The sequence below is a fragment of the Anabrus simplex genome, chromosome 7 (assembly GCF_040414725.1).
Source record: "Anabrus simplex isolate iqAnaSimp1 chromosome 7, ASM4041472v1, whole genome shotgun sequence".
Classification (NCBI taxonomy): domain Eukaryota; kingdom Metazoa; phylum Arthropoda; class Insecta; order Orthoptera; family Tettigoniidae; genus Anabrus; species Anabrus simplex.
Window position 1 is genome coordinate 168,056,785 of NC_090271.1, and position 21,272 is coordinate 168,078,056.

The 21,272-nt window shown below is 38.9% G+C and overlaps 1 protein-coding gene across 2 annotated transcripts in view; it reads right to left on the minus strand.

Annotated features, from left to right (window-relative positions):
• Nucleotides 1-1,863: 1,863 nt before the first annotated feature.
• Nucleotides 1,864-21,272, minus strand: part of LOC136877004 (gametocyte-specific factor 1 homolog) — a 61,463-nt gene continuing 42,054 nt past the window's right edge. Inside the window, exons 4-5 of one of the 2 annotated variants that reach the window (XM_067150793.2) lie at nucleotides 8,796-8,885; nucleotides 1,864-2,924 (exon numbers count right to left, since the gene is read on the minus strand). In XM_067150793.2, the coding sequence (XP_067006894.1) occupies nucleotides 2,778-2,924; nucleotides 8,796-8,885 (237 nt within the window). In that variant the 3' untranslated portion in view covers nucleotides 1,864-2,777. The remainder of the gene's footprint in view (nucleotides 2,925-8,795; nucleotides 8,886-21,272) is intronic. The other variant, XM_067150792.2, reaches the window with a different exon arrangement.

Sequence of the window (21,272 nt, forward strand, 5' to 3'; positions counted from 1 at the left end):
GACACCGTGGGTCTGTGTTTCCTGTGATTAGTACCCACTATGTGAGGAATGCCACAGGATAGTACAGGTTCCTGTGATTAGTACCACAATGTAAGGAACACCGTGAGTCTACTTGTGATGAGTACTGCTACCTGAGAAATACCATGGTTCTACTTTACTAGCAATAAGTACCATTATGAGGAGCCGTTGATCTGGATTTGGGACCCCTTTAGACAAAAAGCATCTTGTTGGTCAGTATATACTATTGTTTCAAGTCAGTTTCTGGGAAGGTGGAGCATTGCAGGTCAGATCCACTGATTGTTTTATGTTCATAATCATTGTTCATCATCGTCTTTTTGAATTCTAGTCAGTGGATAAATTTTGGAATTATTTTTAACTTTTAATGTTGGGAGTTGGATCCACTGGTTATTTTATGTTCATATTCATCCATTTATTTTTGTAAATCAAGTTTTGAATTCTGGTCAGTGGAAGAATTTTAGAATTCTAAATTGTCATTACATTTCATCTCGTTTTTGTAACATTAGGGGCTGATGACCTAGATTTTAGGCCCCTTTAAATAAGCATCATCATCATCAGCTATGATAATCTCTCCCAACATCCCTGTCCAAACATTAATGGAAAACCAAAGCATGGGGATTGTTCTCCAACCACACATGTATGGCGTGAAAATTGAAGATGCCACTCCTTGTAAACAAGGCCTCATCTGTGAACAGAATACGATTTACAAATTCTTCAGGTTAACGATGGACTCATTCACAGATGGCCATGCACGGTGCATAATCTTTCTCCGATAGGTGCAGAGCATGCTGCAGATGGTATGGATGTTACTGGTCTTCCCATAATGTTTGTAGGACGGTCCAATGCAACAGTCCCCACCACTGCTGTGATTTGGCAAGTACTCCTGCGACGGTCCTCTGCATGAAGATCACATCTAGACCCACCAGCTTCAAACCTGGGCATGACATTTTCAGTGTCAGATGTTCTTTGTATAGCTGCTACAAGACAACCTCTCACTAGAAGAGATAAGAATGAAGTGATGCTGTTGATCTAGAGAGGTCAGACTGTGGACCAGGCTAGAAAACCTCTCATTGGAAGAAACAAGAAAAGTTATCGACTATGGACTAGGATAGACAACCTCCCACTGGAAGGGATGAAATCAAGTGCTTCTTTGAAATCGTTTAAAAAAACGGTCAGTAGGCTATCTGCCACCTGGGCCGCAACCCTAAATTCAGTTCATTGGTGACTAATTGATCGTCCTTCTTTGTGGAAATAATTCAGTGGACATCTCTGCAGCTGCATGAGCATTCTGTCCTACTTTGCCATAAGTTAAGATCATGTCTAAATATTCCCTCAGTGTGAACTGTGCTATGGCTAAGTGTTGTATGTTCACTAACAACACACTAGTCTTGTAAACATTATGTCACAGGTTGCTCCTCCCCTCCCAATGAGGCTGCTGACCTTGTGCACAGTTTGCTTCATCGTAGCTGCATTATCACAGGTTCTTTGCTGCCATTCAAGTAATAAATTTTACTGTTCTTGCTGCTAAATGCATTGAGGTACAGGACAAATAACCATTTGTTCTGAAACTTGTTACTAGGTGTTTACACACACTATTGTCTTGTATTTCAAGCCATTAACCCTTTACATCACTGATTTCATTGCAATATTATAGCATAACTGTGCCAGCTACAGACCTGAAACTTGTGACATTGTGATCCACACCCCATGGTCTATAACATGCATTAATTTGCTGCACCTTCCATCCTAAATATACTTGTTAAATTAATCATATTGTCAAATTTCTGCTTTATTTCCGTCCTTCCCCATATACCGTAACAGGGAATGTAATATACTGTGCAGTAACTTAATCGTGTAAGCATGGTTTGATATAGAGTACACATGAAAGACATAGTTCCAAACTTTCGAATGCAGCATTCGTCGGTGGAAGATAGATTCGATCTTAACTTCATCCACATGTACCTATACGGTAAATCACAGCCCTCCATCTATTTTTTATATGTACTGTATATAAATTTTGTTCCTGTTAGTTTTATTCTTTAACTGATATGTGCTCTGGCTCTTGTACTGTCATTCACTTTCTCTAAATGGCATTTCCGCTATAGTTGTACAAGAACCAACCCATCAACAATTGGTCTGGAGCTAGGGATTCAATAAATATTTTAAACAGGGCATGGTGTTATTTTTCATTCTGGGATTGGATTTTCAGAGGATGTACGAAGACAGTATTGTAAGGCCAAAAATTACATAATAATGTAGAACTTTTCAGTGTGACTGTAGTAGCTTTCCCGGTCCTGCATTTTCTCTTATCATCTGGAAAATTTTCAGTTTCTAAGGCTCACAGTACTCCACAATACAGTTCCAGAAAGGTTGAATACAAGTAACAATCCTGTAGGAAACTAATAGTTAAGTAAATGAAATCATCATTGAAAAGTTATGTGGTATCATGTTAAAGTAATTTATTCACTGTATTCAATGTATTAAAATTGTAAACATTTCTTAAGCATGACTGTAAACATTTCTTACTTGTTCACATATTTAAAAAATCTGTTACACAATGTAAAGTATTCTGAATCATAAGTATTACAATCTTACAAGGAAATGACATCCTGGGAGCATACAACTTAAAGAAGTATTAAATTGAATATAAATTTGTAAAGATACTTGTTTAAACATATTTCCTTTCTAGTTTGGATTGAGTAATCTACATTTAATAACATACACAAACTCCAGTGTTTTGACAGCAGGAGCACTGTTTCCTAGGCCGTTGTACGAAACCCATTGGCTAATAAATTGTACCTCATTCTTTCTTCTTGGCGGAACTTCTTCCTTTCAGTCTTAGTTTTCCCTTGGGGTGCACGCAGTACAGGTTTCAGTTCTGATTGCCTCTCTGGATCGTACTTCACCTTGAAGAGGAAGATTTATGTGTTTAGTTTATGAATGCATACACAAATTGAGAGTAAAAAACTAGGAAAGAAACAGTTGTCTCAAACCTCAGTGGAGGTAAAAACCATAACTGTATGCCTATAAATGGAACTACTATCTCTTTTTTTGTAATAGAATTTATAATGGTAAATTTTAGGGTTGATACTTGTGTAAAACGGATCAACTTTATAATTATCCCTCCTTTGATGACAAGCTAACGTTATCAGACTGACAAAGCTTAATAAAGATACATCATTGCCATCTGCTATGTTTGTAACACCACACCACTTTAGCCAAAACCCCATACATCCCCTACGGCTTGGCTCAAAGCACTGCATTGATGTCCCTCACTATCTTTGCAGCTGGTGCAGGAAAATTAAATTCTTGATATCTTCCAACTTAAGATTTTCCATTTAGGTACTTAACATGTTCAAATAGTTATTTTACCTTACGGGACACAAACTTTGTAGCTTCCCACACAAATTGGAAAATTTTCATTATCCACACTATAACACAATTTATCTGAAGCCTCTCTCATATAAACTAAATCTCTCAGTGGGAAACTCGTTTTACTCTTGCTCATCAGCAGAGAGCACAATTTATACAGTCCTTTTCCACCTGTTATACTCTAAAACCTCCCATGTTTATCATTGATGCTTGTTCCTTAGTAATAAATCCAAGACCTGAAATTTAGATAAATGGCAATTACTTGTAAATTATGGTAAACATAATAGAATATGTCATTATTCTCTTTAACTATATACCGTTCACATTTTCTTCTTTTTTTACGTTGCACTGACACATATAGGTCTTATAGTGACGAAGGGATAGGGAAGGGCTAGGAGTGGAACGAAAGTGACTATGGCCATAATTAAGGTACAGCCGCATTTTCCTGGTGTGAAAATGGGGAAACCGAGCTTGAGAGCTGCAGCCGCTTAAGTGCGGCCAGTATCCAGCATTCGGAAGATATTAGATTCGAACCCCACTGTCAGCAGCCCTGAAAATGGTATTCTGTGGTTTCCCATTTTCACAACTAGAAAATGCTGGGGCTGTACCTTAAATAAGGCCACGGCCGATTCCTTCCTACTTCCAGCCCTTTCCTGTCCCATTGTCGCCATAAGACCTATCTGTGTCGATGCAGCGTAAAGCAACTTAGAAAAAAAAAAACACAGAAAACAATTTTTAGGGCTGCTGATAGTGGGGTTCAAACCCACTATCTCCCAAGAAGTTAGCTGTATTTTCATGTTTCATAATCTATTGTAACTTCCTCTTTTTTTTTTTTCCACAGTTCAAATTGCATTTTACAACTGTTCTCCTTCCCAGGATTGTTTTAGGAGTTTTTTTTTTTATGCAGGATCATTTTTTAAATACAGTAGGGAAAAACATTCTTTGATTCTTTTACTTTCAGCTCAGAGCAAAAAAATTAGATTTAACAAAATTCTGCTCGCGTAATAACTTCTACACTCAAAATTGGGTTCAAATGCATCTCTAGGAGCGACATTGAGCCATTTTTGTTTGAGCTCTGAATGGCATGTATATTCTTGAAATTATATTCCCTTCACAGATTGCATATGATTTCACAAATTGCATGCACAATGGATGGCAAAACAGCTCACTTGATAACACAAGACCAAACAAATGGCAGTGCATTGGCCTTTTTCACATAGTATACCAAGGAAGGTGAAAATGTGTTAAATCACATCATTACAGGAGATGAGACATGGTTATCCTACATCAAAAGCAGCAAACCTTGGAGTGGAGTCATTCAATATCAGTAAAGAAGAAATTCAAACAGATTATTTCACCCGGAAGATCATGAGCACAGTTTTCTGGGACCGACAGGGAATTTTGCTTGTTGAATTCTTGCATTGGAATGGAACTATCAACAAAGATGGCTACTATGCGAAGCTACAAAATTTGTATTGTGTGATTCAGAACACATACCGAGCGAGTTGGCCATGCGGTTAGGGTTGCGTAGCAGTGAGTTTGCATTCGGGGGATAGTATTCAAGGTGTCGACCTAAACCTCGGAACACTTACTCACTAGGTGTGATACCGTTCAAAGCAGTATGATTTGTGGCTCCATTTAACAGTCTTTTTTTTTTTTTCACAGCATAGTAGGAATACCCTGTTTATGACTTTTACGTATTTATTGTATTCAAGTATGCAAGGATTTTCCTTTATGGTTACTCCTATACCAAAAATGAATACCACGTTAATTCCTGGAGAAAGGTGGGTAAGCATATAACTAACCACTCTATCCCACTTAGCACAGAGGTTCTAACACACTGATGATGGCCCCGAGCGGAGCCTGCTATCCCATGTTGACCAGATAGGTCAAGCCTCCAAGAAAGATAATTACACTTGCACTCAAACTACAGTGAAACCTCGATTCTCCGTTTTTCGAGGGACCATGAAAATAAAACGTACAACACGGGAAAACGGAACATCCGGGAATGAATGAAAACCATCAACAATTTGGCTAAACATCACAAAAATGAAATATGTATAATTATAATCTTACAAAAACTCCTAAACCAAACCAAACCAAACTACAGCCCCAGTGGGACTTTGCCTGCCAAGCGACCGCTGTTCAGCCCGAAGGCCTGCAGATTACGAGGTGCACATGGTCAGTGCGACGAATCCCCTCGGCCGATATTCCTCGCTCTGTAGATCGGGGTCGCCATCTCACCATTAGATAGCTGCACAATTAAAGGTAATCACGTAGGCTGAGTGGACCTGGAATCACACTTATATCCAGGTAAAATTGCCTGACCTTGTCGCAATCGAACCCGGCCCCTCTGGATGGGAGGCGGGCATGTTAGACCGCGAAACCGCATTAATTACCGATACGCGAGTTCAAAATCTCGAGACTTTATATTCAGTTTTACAGGGGAATCTTCGTCAGTTTCCCGTGAAAACAACTTTCAGTTCAGCAACTTTGATTAGCCTAGCCAAACTCTTCGAAAATTCTAATAACGCCAAGCCAAACGACAATCGACCACAAGTAGTTTTTAATTCTCTCATCTAATAAAATAAAGCACATTAGATACAAAAGCACCCAAAATGATAGCGAAACCCGTTCATTTCTTAATCTTTCATTGTAATTTGGTCCCCGGTATACTGTTCGTAGTCAGTTTCTGAAAATCTCGTACCGCGCAAATTAGGTCTACATCGACTTTTTAAAGGTTATGTTGAACTCGAAAACATGGTTTCAAATGTAAGTATCAATTCTTAAAAGTTCTCGAATGCATTATATTCAATTCTGCGCGTCACAAATCCAATCAAATTGGAAAGATAAAAGAAATATCAAAACTTCAGAAATTACGGTTATTCGTGACCTTGAGGTCATCTGTAAAGCGCGCTCGCTGCACATGTCAGTACGAGTTTGAAATGATACCAACCATTTAAAATGTAACGTGCGCAAATAAAACGACTGCGGTTTTTTGGTATTTTAACACGAAAACGTAAAATTTCCAGTCTTACAGTAATAGGCAATCCCAAAACCTCCCATGGCTTTCTTTTTTTAATTTTTTATGTAAGGTGCAACATCTGTTTTGGTCTCGCTAACATAATCATGTAGGATAATATCAAAAATACTGAATTTGTTTTAAGAAGGAGCAGTTTCGATTCCTGCCTGAAAGCCCAGTTACTCTGCAGTGCCCTGAGCAAAGTGCCGAAAACCTCTTCGGCAGTACGAACGAAAAAAATGTAAAAACATAAACATCTAACCGTGGACATAATATGGACGTTTTATAAGTGCGAACATTCGACGAAACTCGTTCCGTCTTCAAGCAGAGCTGTCGAATGCGCCGTGTCTCCTTGCAATTATTGTTGTGGCCACTTTCTGCTTTATGATTTTCCGAGATTCTCTAAACAATACCACCCGAATGCGATGATAAGGTGGTCCCTTATGCAAGTTCACCGCCGATCGCTTTTCCAGTACGGGTACAGTACTTGCTTTAATTATCGCAGTGACGGGGCGTTAACGCCAAGATCTATAAATATGCCATAGCCGTCCTTTCGTGAGATACAGTTTATTAAAAAACGATTGATCGAGGATTTAGCGTTGATGGGACTGGAATTTCTGGACGGTTGATCCGGGAAATCGTTTCTTCGAGGAACGGATAATGCGGGACTTTTACAACGTGATTTAATTACGATGCTCGCGGGACCACGTAATTTGAACGCATATTCCGGGAAAACGTATTTCCCGGGAACGGATAATCGAGGTTCCACTGTACTCTAATCTGACAGTTGGTCGTTACATGAGACATCATGTACATGTTCATGACCTTCATTTAACATTTGAAACAGTTTTGAATCCCACTGTCGGCAGCCCTGAAGGTGGTTTTCTGTGGTTTCCCATTTTTACACCAGGCAGATGCTGGGGCTGTACCTTAATTAAGGCCACAGCTGCTTCCTTCACACTCCTGTCTTTTCCTGCCTCATCATCGCCATAAGACCTATCTGTCGGTGCGATGTAAAGCAAATTGTAAAAAAAAAAAAAAAAAAAAAAAGAACTGATTCAGAACAAAAAGCATGGGATGTTTTCCTGTGGAATCATCTTGCTTCATGACAATGTTGATCGACACACAGCCAATTTACAAGTAACAACTCTCATTATTGTTCCGTATTGAAGATGACGTTAGGCATAGATATCAAGGATAATTAAATAAAAAACCACCTATTCAATACTTTCCACGTTTAATGTGGTTATTATCTACATGATTTTATGTAGACTTATTTGGTCAGGTACATGTTTCACCCATTATTTTGGGCATCTTCAGCCTGTAAACAACCTTTAGGTCAAGGTTTGGGACCTTTTTAACTAATATAAACATACTAATATATACACTATATACAACATATACATTATATACAAACATAAGTCAATACAGTAAAGTTTTTTGGTCCTAATCTATTTAATATGGAAAATGTCCAAAACTAAAATGGATCTTCTTTTCGGTGAAGAGGATTGCAAATCGGGGTTTATGTGACCCCTATATCATATTAAGTACTTGACGTATCGTGTCTGGTGACACGATACGTCAAGTACTGGTGACACGATACGTCAAGTACTTAATATGATATAGGGGTCACATAAACCCCGATTTGCAATCCTCTTCACCGAAAAGAAGATCCATTTTAGTTTTGGACATTTTCCATATTAAATAGATTAGGACCAAAAAACTTTACTGTATTGACTTATGTTTGTATATAATGTATATGTTGTATATAGTGTATATATTAGTATGTTTATATTAGTTAAAAAGGTCCCAAACCTTGACCTAAAGGTTGTTTACAGGCTGAAGATGCCCAAAATAATGGGTGAAACATGTACCTGACCAAATAAGTCTACATAAAATCATGTGGATAATAACCACATTAAACGTGGAAAGTATTGAATAGATGGTTTTTTATTTAATTATCCTTGATATCTATGCCTAACACAGCCAATTACCGTAAATTCAAGGACCTCATCACATAATTTGGTTGGGAACAATGGCATGTTCGCCCTATAGCCCTGATTTGGTATCAAATGATTTATTTTCCTTAAGATGAAGTAGTTCCTTGGTGGCAAGTATTTTGATGATAATGATCTCAAAGGAGAACTGATATGACTTTCATCACAGGCAGTGGTGTTCTATGATGGTGTACAAAAATTGGTACCCATTTTCACAAATGCCTTAATAATGTGGAGAAGCTGTTTAAGATGTGTAGAATCCAAAGAAAATACATTTTTTCTAAATGTTGTATTACTTTCAAAAGAAAAGTTACTACTTTAAAAAATCACCTTGTACCTTAAAAGTTGAACACACAACACAAAATCATAGCATAAAGAAACTTTACCTTGCCTACAAGATGATCCCAGTTCTCTTCCATTGGTGGGACCTCCTTGGGTGGAAGGCAATCAGGTTTCTCACAGCAGGGATCCTTTAACTACAGAAGAAGGAGTGAGAAATCAACATTCCATTTAACAGCCCTACCTTAAGCATACACTGCAAGCATAGCATGTAGAGAAGTAATACATGAAGCACGAAAGAATGGTCTACTATGTGTACACTTCCTAATACAAAAGGTGATCAGCTGAATATTTGTAAGTTGCTGAGTACAACCACAGCCAAATGGGAGGAGTGCATTATCATAGGGGAAACTGTAGTTTATCTACACTCTGCCAATAAAAGGGGTTCACTTCTTTGTATTTGGAAGGAGTTCAAAGGATAATATTCCCTACTTATTGCCTGAAGTACTGATTGTCTTTACCGTAATCTAATAGAACTATGCAAGTTTATTGGCAAAGTGTGTATCTAACAGTTCTTTTGTTTGTGTTAGAAATTGTACTGTGGCGGCATCAGGAAGAATGAACTCGCCCCACATACAGAATGCACCCTTGTGTCACAGTGCAACATGGATAAAAGCCTTACCCCTAGTGTTACTTGGCATGCGTGCGGTTCTAAAGGAAGATCTGAAAGCTTCCCCCGCCGAACTAGTTTTTGGGGAGCCTCTACGCCTCCCTGGAGAAATGGTTACTTCTTCGCCCAGTTCTCCTACTCCACTTGACCCTTCTGATTTTGTAAATCACCTAAGGAAGGTAATGGCCGAACTAAGACCTGTTCCTGCCTCCCGCCATAGTCAAGAGAAAGTATTCGTCTTCAAAGACTTGGCAACTGCCTCCCATGTTTTCCTGAGAGTTGATCATGCGAAGCCTCCCTTGCAACTCCCATACTCTGGTCCTTACCCTGTAGTCAGCCGTAATGAGAAGACTTTGACGCTAATGATCGGAAACAAGGAAGTAGTAGTGAGTACAGACCATGTGAAACGTGCATACATAGAAACAAACCTTGCTGTTCCTACCCGCACCAACACACCTGACACATCTGCTACCCCCATTTCATTCAGTCAACCTTGCACTTCTTTTACACCTGACTTAGATGCGTCATCACCACCCAGAAAGTACACAACACGATCAGGACGAAGAGTTCGTTTTGCCCGTCCAGGAAGAATGAACTCGCCCCACATACAGAACGCACCCTTGTGCACGATGCAACATTGCATCAGGGTATAGCTTGCTAAACTAGGTTATTCGGCTGCGTGGAGTGAGCATGAGCATCACGCCTGTTTGTGTCTTGTTGGTGTAATCAGTGTAACCTATCTCACATGCAAAGGTGTACTAAAACTGTGTGTGGTGTAAATAAATCTTATTATCCATGAGGGCTGGTTTATTTATGAACTACGTGGAGCCGCCTACAACCAAGACTCCATAGTACAATAGGGATTACACACCAACCTGTTGTTAAAGGAAAAGATAACTCTCAAGGGATTCTTTTCCAACTCACACAAGAACAACACAGAAGTGTATCCAACTTCACAACAATGTACAGTAGAACTCCCAACTATCCGCAACACAATGACCTTTGCACTTGAATGTATGAAACGCCATTATCAACGGCAACTTTTACACAAACTGTTGTCAGCAGATGAAGATGAAATGAAACATTTTGAATGTCTATGAATGAAGAAGGCTTGTATCTCTAATCTTTTGTATCAGATGACTGCATTAAGATAGTCCCTAAATTTGTAGTAGTAAAGCATCATACTCAATCGCTACAAGTCTTGAATTTTACAAAGGGTGAGTTTCACTTCCATTCAACGGTGTATTCGTGCTTTGAGAAGAAATCTGGATCCTGTTTCAGGTGAACTTGTTAAGCTTCATCTTTCCTGAGGTTGGATAAAAGAGGTGAACCCTTTCAATAACTTGGACCTTGTGCCATGGCTTCTATATTACTTTCTTCTTCTAGAGCTAGATAGGTACCCAAATACTTTCAAGAGGGAAACAGTGATGTGTGGAGGCATGATTTTGTTTCGTATTAACGATAAATACGGAAAAAAATATTTTGAAGCAATTTAGAGATATTCTTAACAATTCACATGAAATGAAATGGAAATGGTGTATGGCTTTTAGTGCTGGGAGTGTCCGAGGAGAAGTTTGGCTTGCCAGGTGCAGGTCTTTTTATTTGACTCCCGTAGGCGACCTGCATGTCGTGATGAGGATGAAATGATGATGAAGACAACCCATACACCCAGCCCACATGCCAACGAAATAAATCAATGATGGTTAAAATCCCCGACCCTGCCGGGAATCAAACCCGGGACCCCTGTGACCAAAGGCCAGCTCGCTAAACATTTAGCCATGGAGCCAGACAACAATTCACATGATTCTGGTTAAGAAAAGAGTAATTTTATTTCTGCAAATTACAATGAATAAAAGTGATATGGCCAGTTTAAAATAAATCCTTTGTGGAAGGATGTATTCACTCTTCTGTGTTTCTATGGTCGTTGGTGGTGTGGATATGAAGAGACAAACACAAATCCCAGTCCCAAGTCAGAGGAACAAACCAGTCATGGCTAGAATCCTTGAGCTAACTGGGAATTGAACCCAGGACCCTCTGAACCAAAGGCCTCAATGCCAAGCCAAGGAGCTGAATATCAATTTAATGATTTAACAACATTAGATTCTGTTTTATAATCATGAGACATCTGCCCAGAATCCCAGGTGACCATACAGTCCGGAATACAATTGATAGAGATAAGAATTAGCCCTAATGCACTATCTACTACTCTCAAACAGATGCCATACAACCTCCTCAAAGTTTCAGAATACATTCATCATATTTTGACAGAATTTAAGACTCTGGTATAAGTTAGGACTGGTATTTTAGGACTTTTATACAGCAACATCTTCATTCTTTATGTCAGCATCTTTGATTTATATGCTTTGTTCATGTCAGCATCTTTTGATTCCCCAATAATTTATTACACAACATTATTATTAATAAAATTGATGGCATTTTGTATCTTTCAATGTTATATATGTACTTAACACACAGTAATATTTCAATTATTCAGCAGCACTTTATGAATTTCATTTAATTTACAGAATTGCAAGAGAAAATGGCTCATCCTAGCATGAAAAATACACTTGTGTTCCTAACTAAAGGTTAACTTAGAAAAAGAGGTTAAATACACTTAAAACCACTGTCTAGGATTTTAAATATTTTGTTCTACAGATAAATGGGTGTTATGAAGGGTATATCTCCAGACCTATCTGACCTCCAGTAAAAGATACAACGGCAGTATGGTGAGCAGTGTGTCTAACCTCATCCATTGATTGAATCTACAAATGGATAAAGGCATTTCATATAGTACTCATATCATCAGCTGGTCAAATTGACTACATGAAGCCTTATTCCTCTGCCTGATATCAAATGCAGGTCATTTCAGGTGGGAATCTAACATAATTCCACCAATTCATTGTGGCAAGTTGTCAATGTTATGTTCTCGTTATTCACTGAACTGAACACTACTACAAAATATTTGAATGTCTCAACTCTCTTGGGAAAGAAATATAGAAATATTGTTGACAGCACTAATATGATTCCAGCAGAGCATGTCTGACTCTTGATTTGTCTGCAGAACCCAAGTTCTCTTTTTCACAAAGCTAAACATACAGCCCAAGGACAATGTCCACATCTTCATATACTGCTGGTTGTTTAAACAGATACGGCTCTCCCCTCATCAGTTCCAGTTTATCCACATCCATATTTTCTCAGCAGAGATGGGAATTCTTCCTGAAGACTCTCGAGGCCGACAGCCAAAATACATAATCTTGGAACTCTTCTCAAGTAAAAGTGAACAGTGCCGAGATCTCTGCACATGTGTATGAATGACAATCTCGCAATGTACAGTACTGGAGCTATTTTAAAGGAACACATTTTCCGTTAATTAGTCTTGGGACATCGTAACATCATTTTAGAGTTTCTTGCCTTGAGAATACTAGATAGTGGATTTTCTCTGGAAATACCCTCAACTCTCGATTAACCGAGATAATGTAGTGTTAAGGCTTCCCGGATACGTAAAATTGTGGTAAACCCGTAAAAAGTTAAAAATAGAACAGGCGCACTGAAAGTACAGTTAAAATGATAATAAATTATACTACTGCATTGTTTCTTATTAACTTATCACATACGTAGCAGTAAAGGTAGCACTAAGCACAATTAATAATTTCAAAAATAAACAGTACTCTTCGTTGAAACTAATAAGGCAAAGAAAAATATTCAGATTACCTAACTTTACTGTCTCTGAAAATAATCAGTCATGGTTTTCTGCTTTTGTGCCAAGAAACACTTTTTCTTTATTTTGCTTCTCATGTTTCTTAAAACAAGTTTTTCAGTGTTAAGAGCATCATCCTGGCCAATATTATCCAGACCCTTTGTAATTCTGTATTACTGTAACTCCTAACACTCATGCATTTTTAGTTTTTTTAAAAATATCGCTGTTAAGCTGCAACGCAGTTGATCCGATTACGCTAATCGAGAGTTAAGTATAAAACAAACTGCTAATTTGCAAAAAGGAATAAGACAGAACAAAACCTAGTTTAGGAACTACCAGGCGAGTTGGTTGTGCGGTCAGGGGCGCGCAGCTGTGAGCTTGCATCCGGAAGGTAGTGGGTTCGAACCCCACTGCCGGCAGCCCTGAAGATGGTTTTCTGTGGTTTCCCACTTTCACACCAGGCAAATGCTGGGGTTGTACCTTCATTAAGGCCACTTCCAGCGCTTTCCTATCCCATCATCGCCATAAAACCTATCTGAGTCGGTGCGACGTAAAGTAAATCATGAAAGAAAAAAGAGCATTTAGGAAATCTTTTGAAAACAAACAGAATATTTGGAATTAAACAAAATTGAATGTTGTTATTCCTTTGAATTATGCCTTCTCTTGCTTTTTAAATTTTAAAAATCCTCTGCATTTAACTGTAAAATTGTAATTATTCATACCTAGAAGAAGAAGAAGAAGAAGAAGAAGAAGAAGAAGAAGAAGAAGAAGAAGAAGAAGAAGAAGAAGAAGGAGAAGAAGAAGAACTTAGTTTAAACTACAAACACAACCTGTCATGTAAAAGAACTACTTGCCTCAAATTTATTATTTTAAATTTATATAATGGGGTTCTTCAGGCTGTTGAAACTAATTTATGAATAAATAAAATTTAGAAAATACCTGAAAAAGAAACAACTAAACTAAAATCGAATGAAATGTTTCATTCTTGAAAGATCATCATCATATTTTATCAGATCATTCAATTATATACACATATAACTTATGGATTGATTAATATTATTGAGAAATGTAAACCATTATGGTTCGTGGTGTAGGTTACTGTAGTCACGTCCTAGTTCGTGAACCATGGGCAATGGCTGAGTGTCCTAGTAAGTGGTCTTGGGTGTCAGGATACCAGTTGCTATGGAATGGGAGTAGGCATCTCGGACATATTCTGAGTCATGCCCCTCTTTGTGCTCAGGCGGCTAGGACTATACAATCCACTGTGGCCCCTAACCCGTTAGAGGAGCATCCTGCTTCTTGAATTTACCAAGCTCAGAAACATTTTAAGCAAGCCTCGGACCTATGGTAGTAATGGAGTCCCACTCTCATTTGACAAGCGAGGGACTCCTTGGAAACAACTTGGTGAGCAAAATGGAACTTAATGGGGAGCTATCAATATTAATGGGGTTTATAGAAGAAAGTAGAACTGGCTGAGTCAGCAAAGAGGATGCATCTGGACGTACTAGAAGTAAGTGATATTCGGGTAAGGGGAGATAACGAGGAAAAGATAGGAGATTATAAAGTGTACTTGACGGGTGTTAAAAAGGGAAGGACAGGGTGAGTTGGCCATTCGGTTAGGGGCGCGTGGTTGTGAGCTTGCATCCGGAAGATAGTGGGTTTGAATCCCACTGTCGGCAGCCCTGAAGATGGTTTTCTGTGGTTTCCCATTTTCACACCAAGCCTTAATTAAGGCCACAGCCGCTTCCTTCCAACTCCTAGGCCTTTCCTATCCCATAGTCGCCATAACACCTATCTGTGTTGGTGCGACGTAAAGCCACCAGCAAAAAAATATATATACTTAAAAAAAGGGAAGGGCAGAGTATGGGGTAGGACTGTTTATCAGGAATACTATTGCACGCAACATAGTTTCTGTTAGGCACGTAAATGAGCGAATGATGTGGGTAGCTTTGGCAGTTGGAGGAATTAGGAAGAGAATTGTCTCAGTATATTCACCATGTGAGGGTGCAGGTGAGGATGAAGTTGACAAGTTTTATGAAGCATTGAGTGACACCATAGTCAGAGTCAACAGCAAGGATAGAACAGTGCTAATGGGAAATTTCAATTCGAGAGTTGGAAATAGAACTGAAGGATATGAAAGGGTGATTGGTAAATGTGGGGAAGATATGGAAGCTAATGTGAATGTGAAGCGTTTGCTGGACTTCTGTGCTAGTATGGGTTACGAATACATTCTTCAAGCATAAGGCTATTCACCGCTACACATGGGAGGCTAGGGGTACCAGATCCATAATAGACTACAACTTAACCGACTTCAAATTCAGGAAGTCTGTTAGGAACCTACGGGTTTTCCGGGAATTTCTCGATGATACAGACCGCTATCTCATCTGTAGTGAATTAAGTATCTCTAGGCCTAGGATAGAAACAGCGAAATCTGTCTGCAAATGAATAAGGGTAGAAAATCTCCAGAACGAGGAAATTAGGCAGAAGTACATGGATATCATAAATTTCGAATAGTGGACAGTAAGCAGGTTCACAATATAGAAAGAGAATGGGTGGCATACAGGGATGCTGTAGTGGAAACAGCAAGAGAATGCGTACGAACGACTGTGTGTAAAGATGGGAAAAAGCAAACATCTTGGTGGAATGATGAAGTGAGAGCAGCTAGTAAACGTAAAAAGAGGCTTATCAGAAAATGGCTCCAAACAAAGGCCGATGCAGACAGGGAATTGTACATAGATGAAAGAAACAGAGCGAAACATATAGTTGTTGAATCCAAAAAGAAGTTGTGGGAAGATTTTGGTAATAACCTGGAAAGGCTACGTCAAGCAGCAGGGAAACCTTTCTGGATAGTACTAAAGGATCTTAAGGGGGGGGGGGGAGTGGGGGGGGAGGAAATGAACAATGTTTTGGGTAATTCAGGTGAACTCATAATAGATCCCAGGGAATCACTGGAGAGGTGGAGGGAATATTTTGAACATCTTTGCAAAGTAAAAGGAAAACTTCCTGGTGGTGTCTGGAACAACCAAGCTCATGGGGAGGTGAAAAATAATGTTGGAGAAATTACGCTTGAGGAAGTGGAAAGGATAGTAAACAAACTCCACTGTCATAAAGCAGCAGGAATAGATGAAATTAGACCTGAAATGGTGATAGTGGGAAGGGGTGAAATAGGTTAATAGAGTAGTAAGATTAGCATGGAATGTTGGTAAGGTACCTTCAGATTGGACAAAAGCAGTAACTGCACCTATCTATAAGTAAAGGAACAGGAAGGGCTGCAACAACTATCAAGGTATCTCATTGATTAGTATACCAGGCAAAGTATTCACTGGTATCTTGGAAGGGAGGGTGCGATCAGAGGTTAAGAGGAAGTTGGATGAAAACCAGTGTGGTTTCAGACCACAGAAGTGCTGTCAGGATCAGATTTTCAGTATGTGCCAGGTAAATGAAAAATGTTACGAGAGGAATAGACAGTTGTGTTTATGTTTCCTAGATCTAGAGAAAGCATATGACAGGGTACCGAGGGAAAAGATGTTCGCCATACTGGTGGGCTATGGAATTAAGGGTAGATTATTAAAATCAATCAAAGGCATTTATGTTGACAATTGGCTGCAATAAGAATTGATGGTAGAATGAGTTCTTGGTTCAAGGTACTTACAAGGGTTATACAAGGCTGTAATCTTTCAGATTTGCTGTTCATAGTTTACATGGATCATCTGCTGAAGGTATAAAGTGGCAGGGAGGGATTCAGTAAAGTGGAAATGTAGTAAGCAGTCTGGCCTATGCTGACAACTTGGTCTTAATGGCAGATGGTGCTGAAAGCCTGCAGTCTAATATCTTGGAACTTGAAAACAGGTATGAAAATTAGCCTCTCAAAGACTAAATTGATGTCAGTAGGTAAGAAATTCAACAGAATTGAGTGTCAGATTGATGATACAAAGCTGGAACATGTATATAATTTTAAGTATTTAGGCTGTGTGTTCTCCCAGGATGGTAATATAGTGAGATTGAATTAAGGTGTAGTAAAGCTAATGCAGTGAGCTCGCAGTTGCGATCAGCAGTGTTCTGTAGGAAGTCAGCTCCCAGACGCAACTATCTTTACATCGGTCTGTTTTCAAACCAACTTTGCTTTATGGGAGTGAAAGCTGGATGGACTCAGGATATCTTTTTCATAAGTTAGAAGTACCAGACATGAAAGTAGCAAGAATGATTGCTAGTACAAACAGGTGGGAACAATGGCAGGAGGGTGCGCGTGATGAAGAGATAAAGGCTAATTTAGGAATTAACTCGATGGATCAAGCTGTATGCATAAACCGGCTTCGGTGGTGGGGTCATGTGAGACAAATGGAGGAGGATAGATTACCTACTGTTACGAAGGGAGACCAAGACAACGATGGTTAGACTCAGTTTCTAATGATTTAAAGATAAGAGGTATAGAACTAAATGAGGTCACAGCACTAGTTGCAAATAGAAGATTGTGGCAACGTTCGGTAAAAGCACAGAGGCTTGCAGACTGAGCACTGAAAGGCATAATGGTCTATAATGATAATGTATGTACTGTATATGAAGCATTTACCAGTATGGTTAATACCTATGTCCACTCCTAACAATCACTGAAATGTTATCACTTATACTAATGAAGTACTCCCCATGTGGTTCTTCTCACTTCACTGGTCCACCAAGGAGAGCAATGCTGTGTATGTCAAAATATATAAGGGTTTGGTCTGTGCTTCCTATCTGACTAAAGCTAGACATTTTCTTTTCTTGAATCATGAATCTGTGAAATTCCAAAACCATATCAATGTAATCCTCCGTTAGTGGTCATGTAGGTGTTGTCCTCTTCTTCAAACTAAGCCCACTTTGCCTCATAAAACAGACAGTCCATCCTGTCCCTATTCAAAAGCTCAAAGTATTCATCCTTTCTGTTGCATAATGTACATAGTTCAATGATATAGGTCATTTCAAATTATTGTGACAATTGAACGAGTGGCACGATTGTTGGGCCGGCATAAGGCGACAGTGTGGGAGGAGCCAGTGACAAGCAAAACAGTAGCCCCAGTGAATTTTTGAGGCACACAATAAGGAAGATGGTTGAGTTCCTTCGAAGATGCTGCAAGCTGACTAACAATGTATAGGCAGCCAAATTGATGTGGAAGTGGAAACTGCTAGATCGTTTGTTGAGACTCTTCCTGCTGGCAAAGGCGGGAAGCACAAGTCAGTCTTGAGTTAGTTACAATATGGCTGCGAGTCAGTGATGGGTTATATGGGAGTGCATTTGCAACTAGTGAATGACGGTCTCGGCTATGCAAAATTCAATGCAGGACATGAGCTGAGTTAGCTGTGTTGGGGAATGAACTGCTCTGGGGAAGAAACTGTGTAAGGGAGGTGCTGTTGGAGAGCAGGAGTTTGATGCGCCGGAGGGCTGTGTTGTCAATGAAGTTAGTACAAACTGTGGAAATTGAAAACTCAAACTTGAATGCACTTACAATAACTGTGCAGAGTACTCTTAACCCATAGAGGGTGGAATTTCATATATTTAATCCTATAATAGGTTGCCTGTGAGCAGAATCCAGTATTACTGGCGACCGTAGTAATCTCAACAGATGGCAGTATATGACACTTATACGTCTGGCTGAAAGAGGAATCTTCAAATAAAGTTGCATTATCTCTCTGATGGCTTTTTACGAGTTGTGAGAGGTTATCATGTTCAGTCAAGCATGTGTGGCAAGTTTTGAGACTGGCTTCTTGTGATTTATATAGCTATTTTGCAACATGGTTAGTAAGAAGAGGGTCAGTGAGCAATAGATTGCTTCAATTTTGGACTCTACGAATGTAGATGAAAGTGATTTTTCATTTGGAGAGTCCGAATATGGAAATTCAAATAATGGTCTTCTCAGTATAAGAGTGACTCAAGTGCCCCAGAAAATGAAACAAGTGACGGAAGGACTGAGATGAGTAACTTGGACCCAGGACCTTAGTACCATTCTGATATATATTACAAATGAAGGACTAATTTTACATTCATATTTTGACATGGTGACCGTACCTACAGAGTACTTTTCACTATTTTTTTAAATACTGAAGTTTTGACATAATTCACCAGGATAATTCAGGGAAACAAATGGAAATCACCGGCAACACATCCACTAGAACATGTAGAAGCAAAGACTAGTCATCTCCAACACTATTTGTTATAAGGGCTTTGATTGGTGTAAGAACTTGTTTTTGGAATGACTCTTATGCCTTTTTTGCGCTAACAAGCTGCTGCGAACAAATTCTATAATATCCTACGGACCTCTGCTATGGACTACATCCATTATTCAAGATAAGTCATTAATATTAAGTACATATGCATGTTTATACCTCGTGTTCAATAATTCTGAATAAGTTTTAATTTGCCATATTTTCAGTTCACATACAGACATAAAACACTTCTGCCCATGTAGGGTTAATAAAGTTAGTCAATAATTAAATACGCTACTGCACTGAGCAGACATTTTAGTTTTTAGGGCCCTGATAATCCATAAAGATATTTACAAACTAACATTAGGATCTCGTTTAACAAATAAATGTGGAGAAATTCTAGCACAAATATAGTAGACTACACACCATATTAAGAAACTCGTATGTTTTTAACAACACATTTTCATCATTACTGTACACACATCAGGTAGAAATGAAAAGAGTATAACAGTATTTTATAGGTGTTTGGAATACTCATAAACTAAACAGAAGCAGTGTATTTTAAATGAAAGCTCTGACCTGAAGATTTGGTAGTTTATGATATTTGTGACAGAATTTGATAAAAGATAATATGAAGATGTATCCTGAAATTTGTCAGCCCCATGTAGGTGTAGGCTTTTGCCCTGGTTCAATTTGATTCATATGGTGAAGGACAAAACTGGAAATATGTTCAAGAGTTTGCAAAATGTCATTTCTCTCAGCTTTTGGTCTATATGAATTGTCAGCACTTCACTGAGTGGAAGAAGCATGGTAGAAGAGTGGAATATGTACAGTACAGACAGTAAAGAAGAAAAAGAAAATCATAATTGGTATGCAGGTGCAAAAGGATAAGAAAGCGTTCTCACAAAACTTCCTGGATGATTTTCCAGAACTTCCTTCCCATCATTGTTGAATACTTTCATAAAAAATGTATCTAGAACCAATGTTAAATGTTAAAACCAATTGTATGCAGTACTAAGAAGAGGAATGAAATTTGTAGTGAAAGAGGAGATGTCCCCCTCTGAAGCCTCTGAGTAGGTATTTATTTCATACTGTTGTGGAAAAGCATGAGTGGGTGATGATTACCAGCTTGGAAAATTTTAATGCTGAGGTCATATTTCTTATTTAATTTCCCCAGAAACAGGTTCTTTCTTTGGGAGTTAAATAGTTGATTAACCTAAAGATTACAAAGCATTGTCATTAATTTCTATAGTTCACACTACAGTTCGAGACTAGCAAATCTGAATGGAACAATTTGAATTCCACTTCCAAATGCTGACTTTTAGGACTGAACTGCTCAGTGAACAGAAAGTGTAAAAGACTGGTAAAATGTGAGTTGGGCTGAGTGGCTCAGACGGTTGAGGCGCTGGCCTTCTGACCCCAACTTGGCAGGTTCGATCCTGGCTCAGTCCGGTGGTATTTGAAGGGGCTCAGATACGTCAGTCTCATGTCGGTAGATTTACTGGCACGTAAAAGAACTCCTGCGGCACTAAATTCTGGCACCTCGGGGTCTCCGAAGACCGTAAAAGTAGTTAGTGGGATGTAAATCAAATAACATTATTATTATTATTATTATTATTATTATTATTATTATTATTATTATTATTATTATTATTATTATTGGTAAAATGTGATGTTTTATTTTCATGAAACTACTGTATATATTAAGTATTTGTATAATTACCATTTTTATAGGGGCTGCTTGGCCAAGGCGGTAAAGGCATGCTAGATTCACTCGGAAGGACGTGGGTTTGATTCCCTGTCAGGAAGTCAAGAAATTTAAGAAATGAGATTTCCACTTCTGGAGGTGCGCTTGACCCTGAAGTTTACTCAGCCTACACGAAAAATGAGTAACAGTTAATTCCTGGGGGAAAAGGCAACCGGATGTGAAGCTAACCACTCCACCCCACCAAGTGCCGAGGTTACGGATACCTTCATGGCCTGTATGTACAGTAGATGACAGCTTTCCTTTACCACTTTTATGGAAGAATGACATCAGGC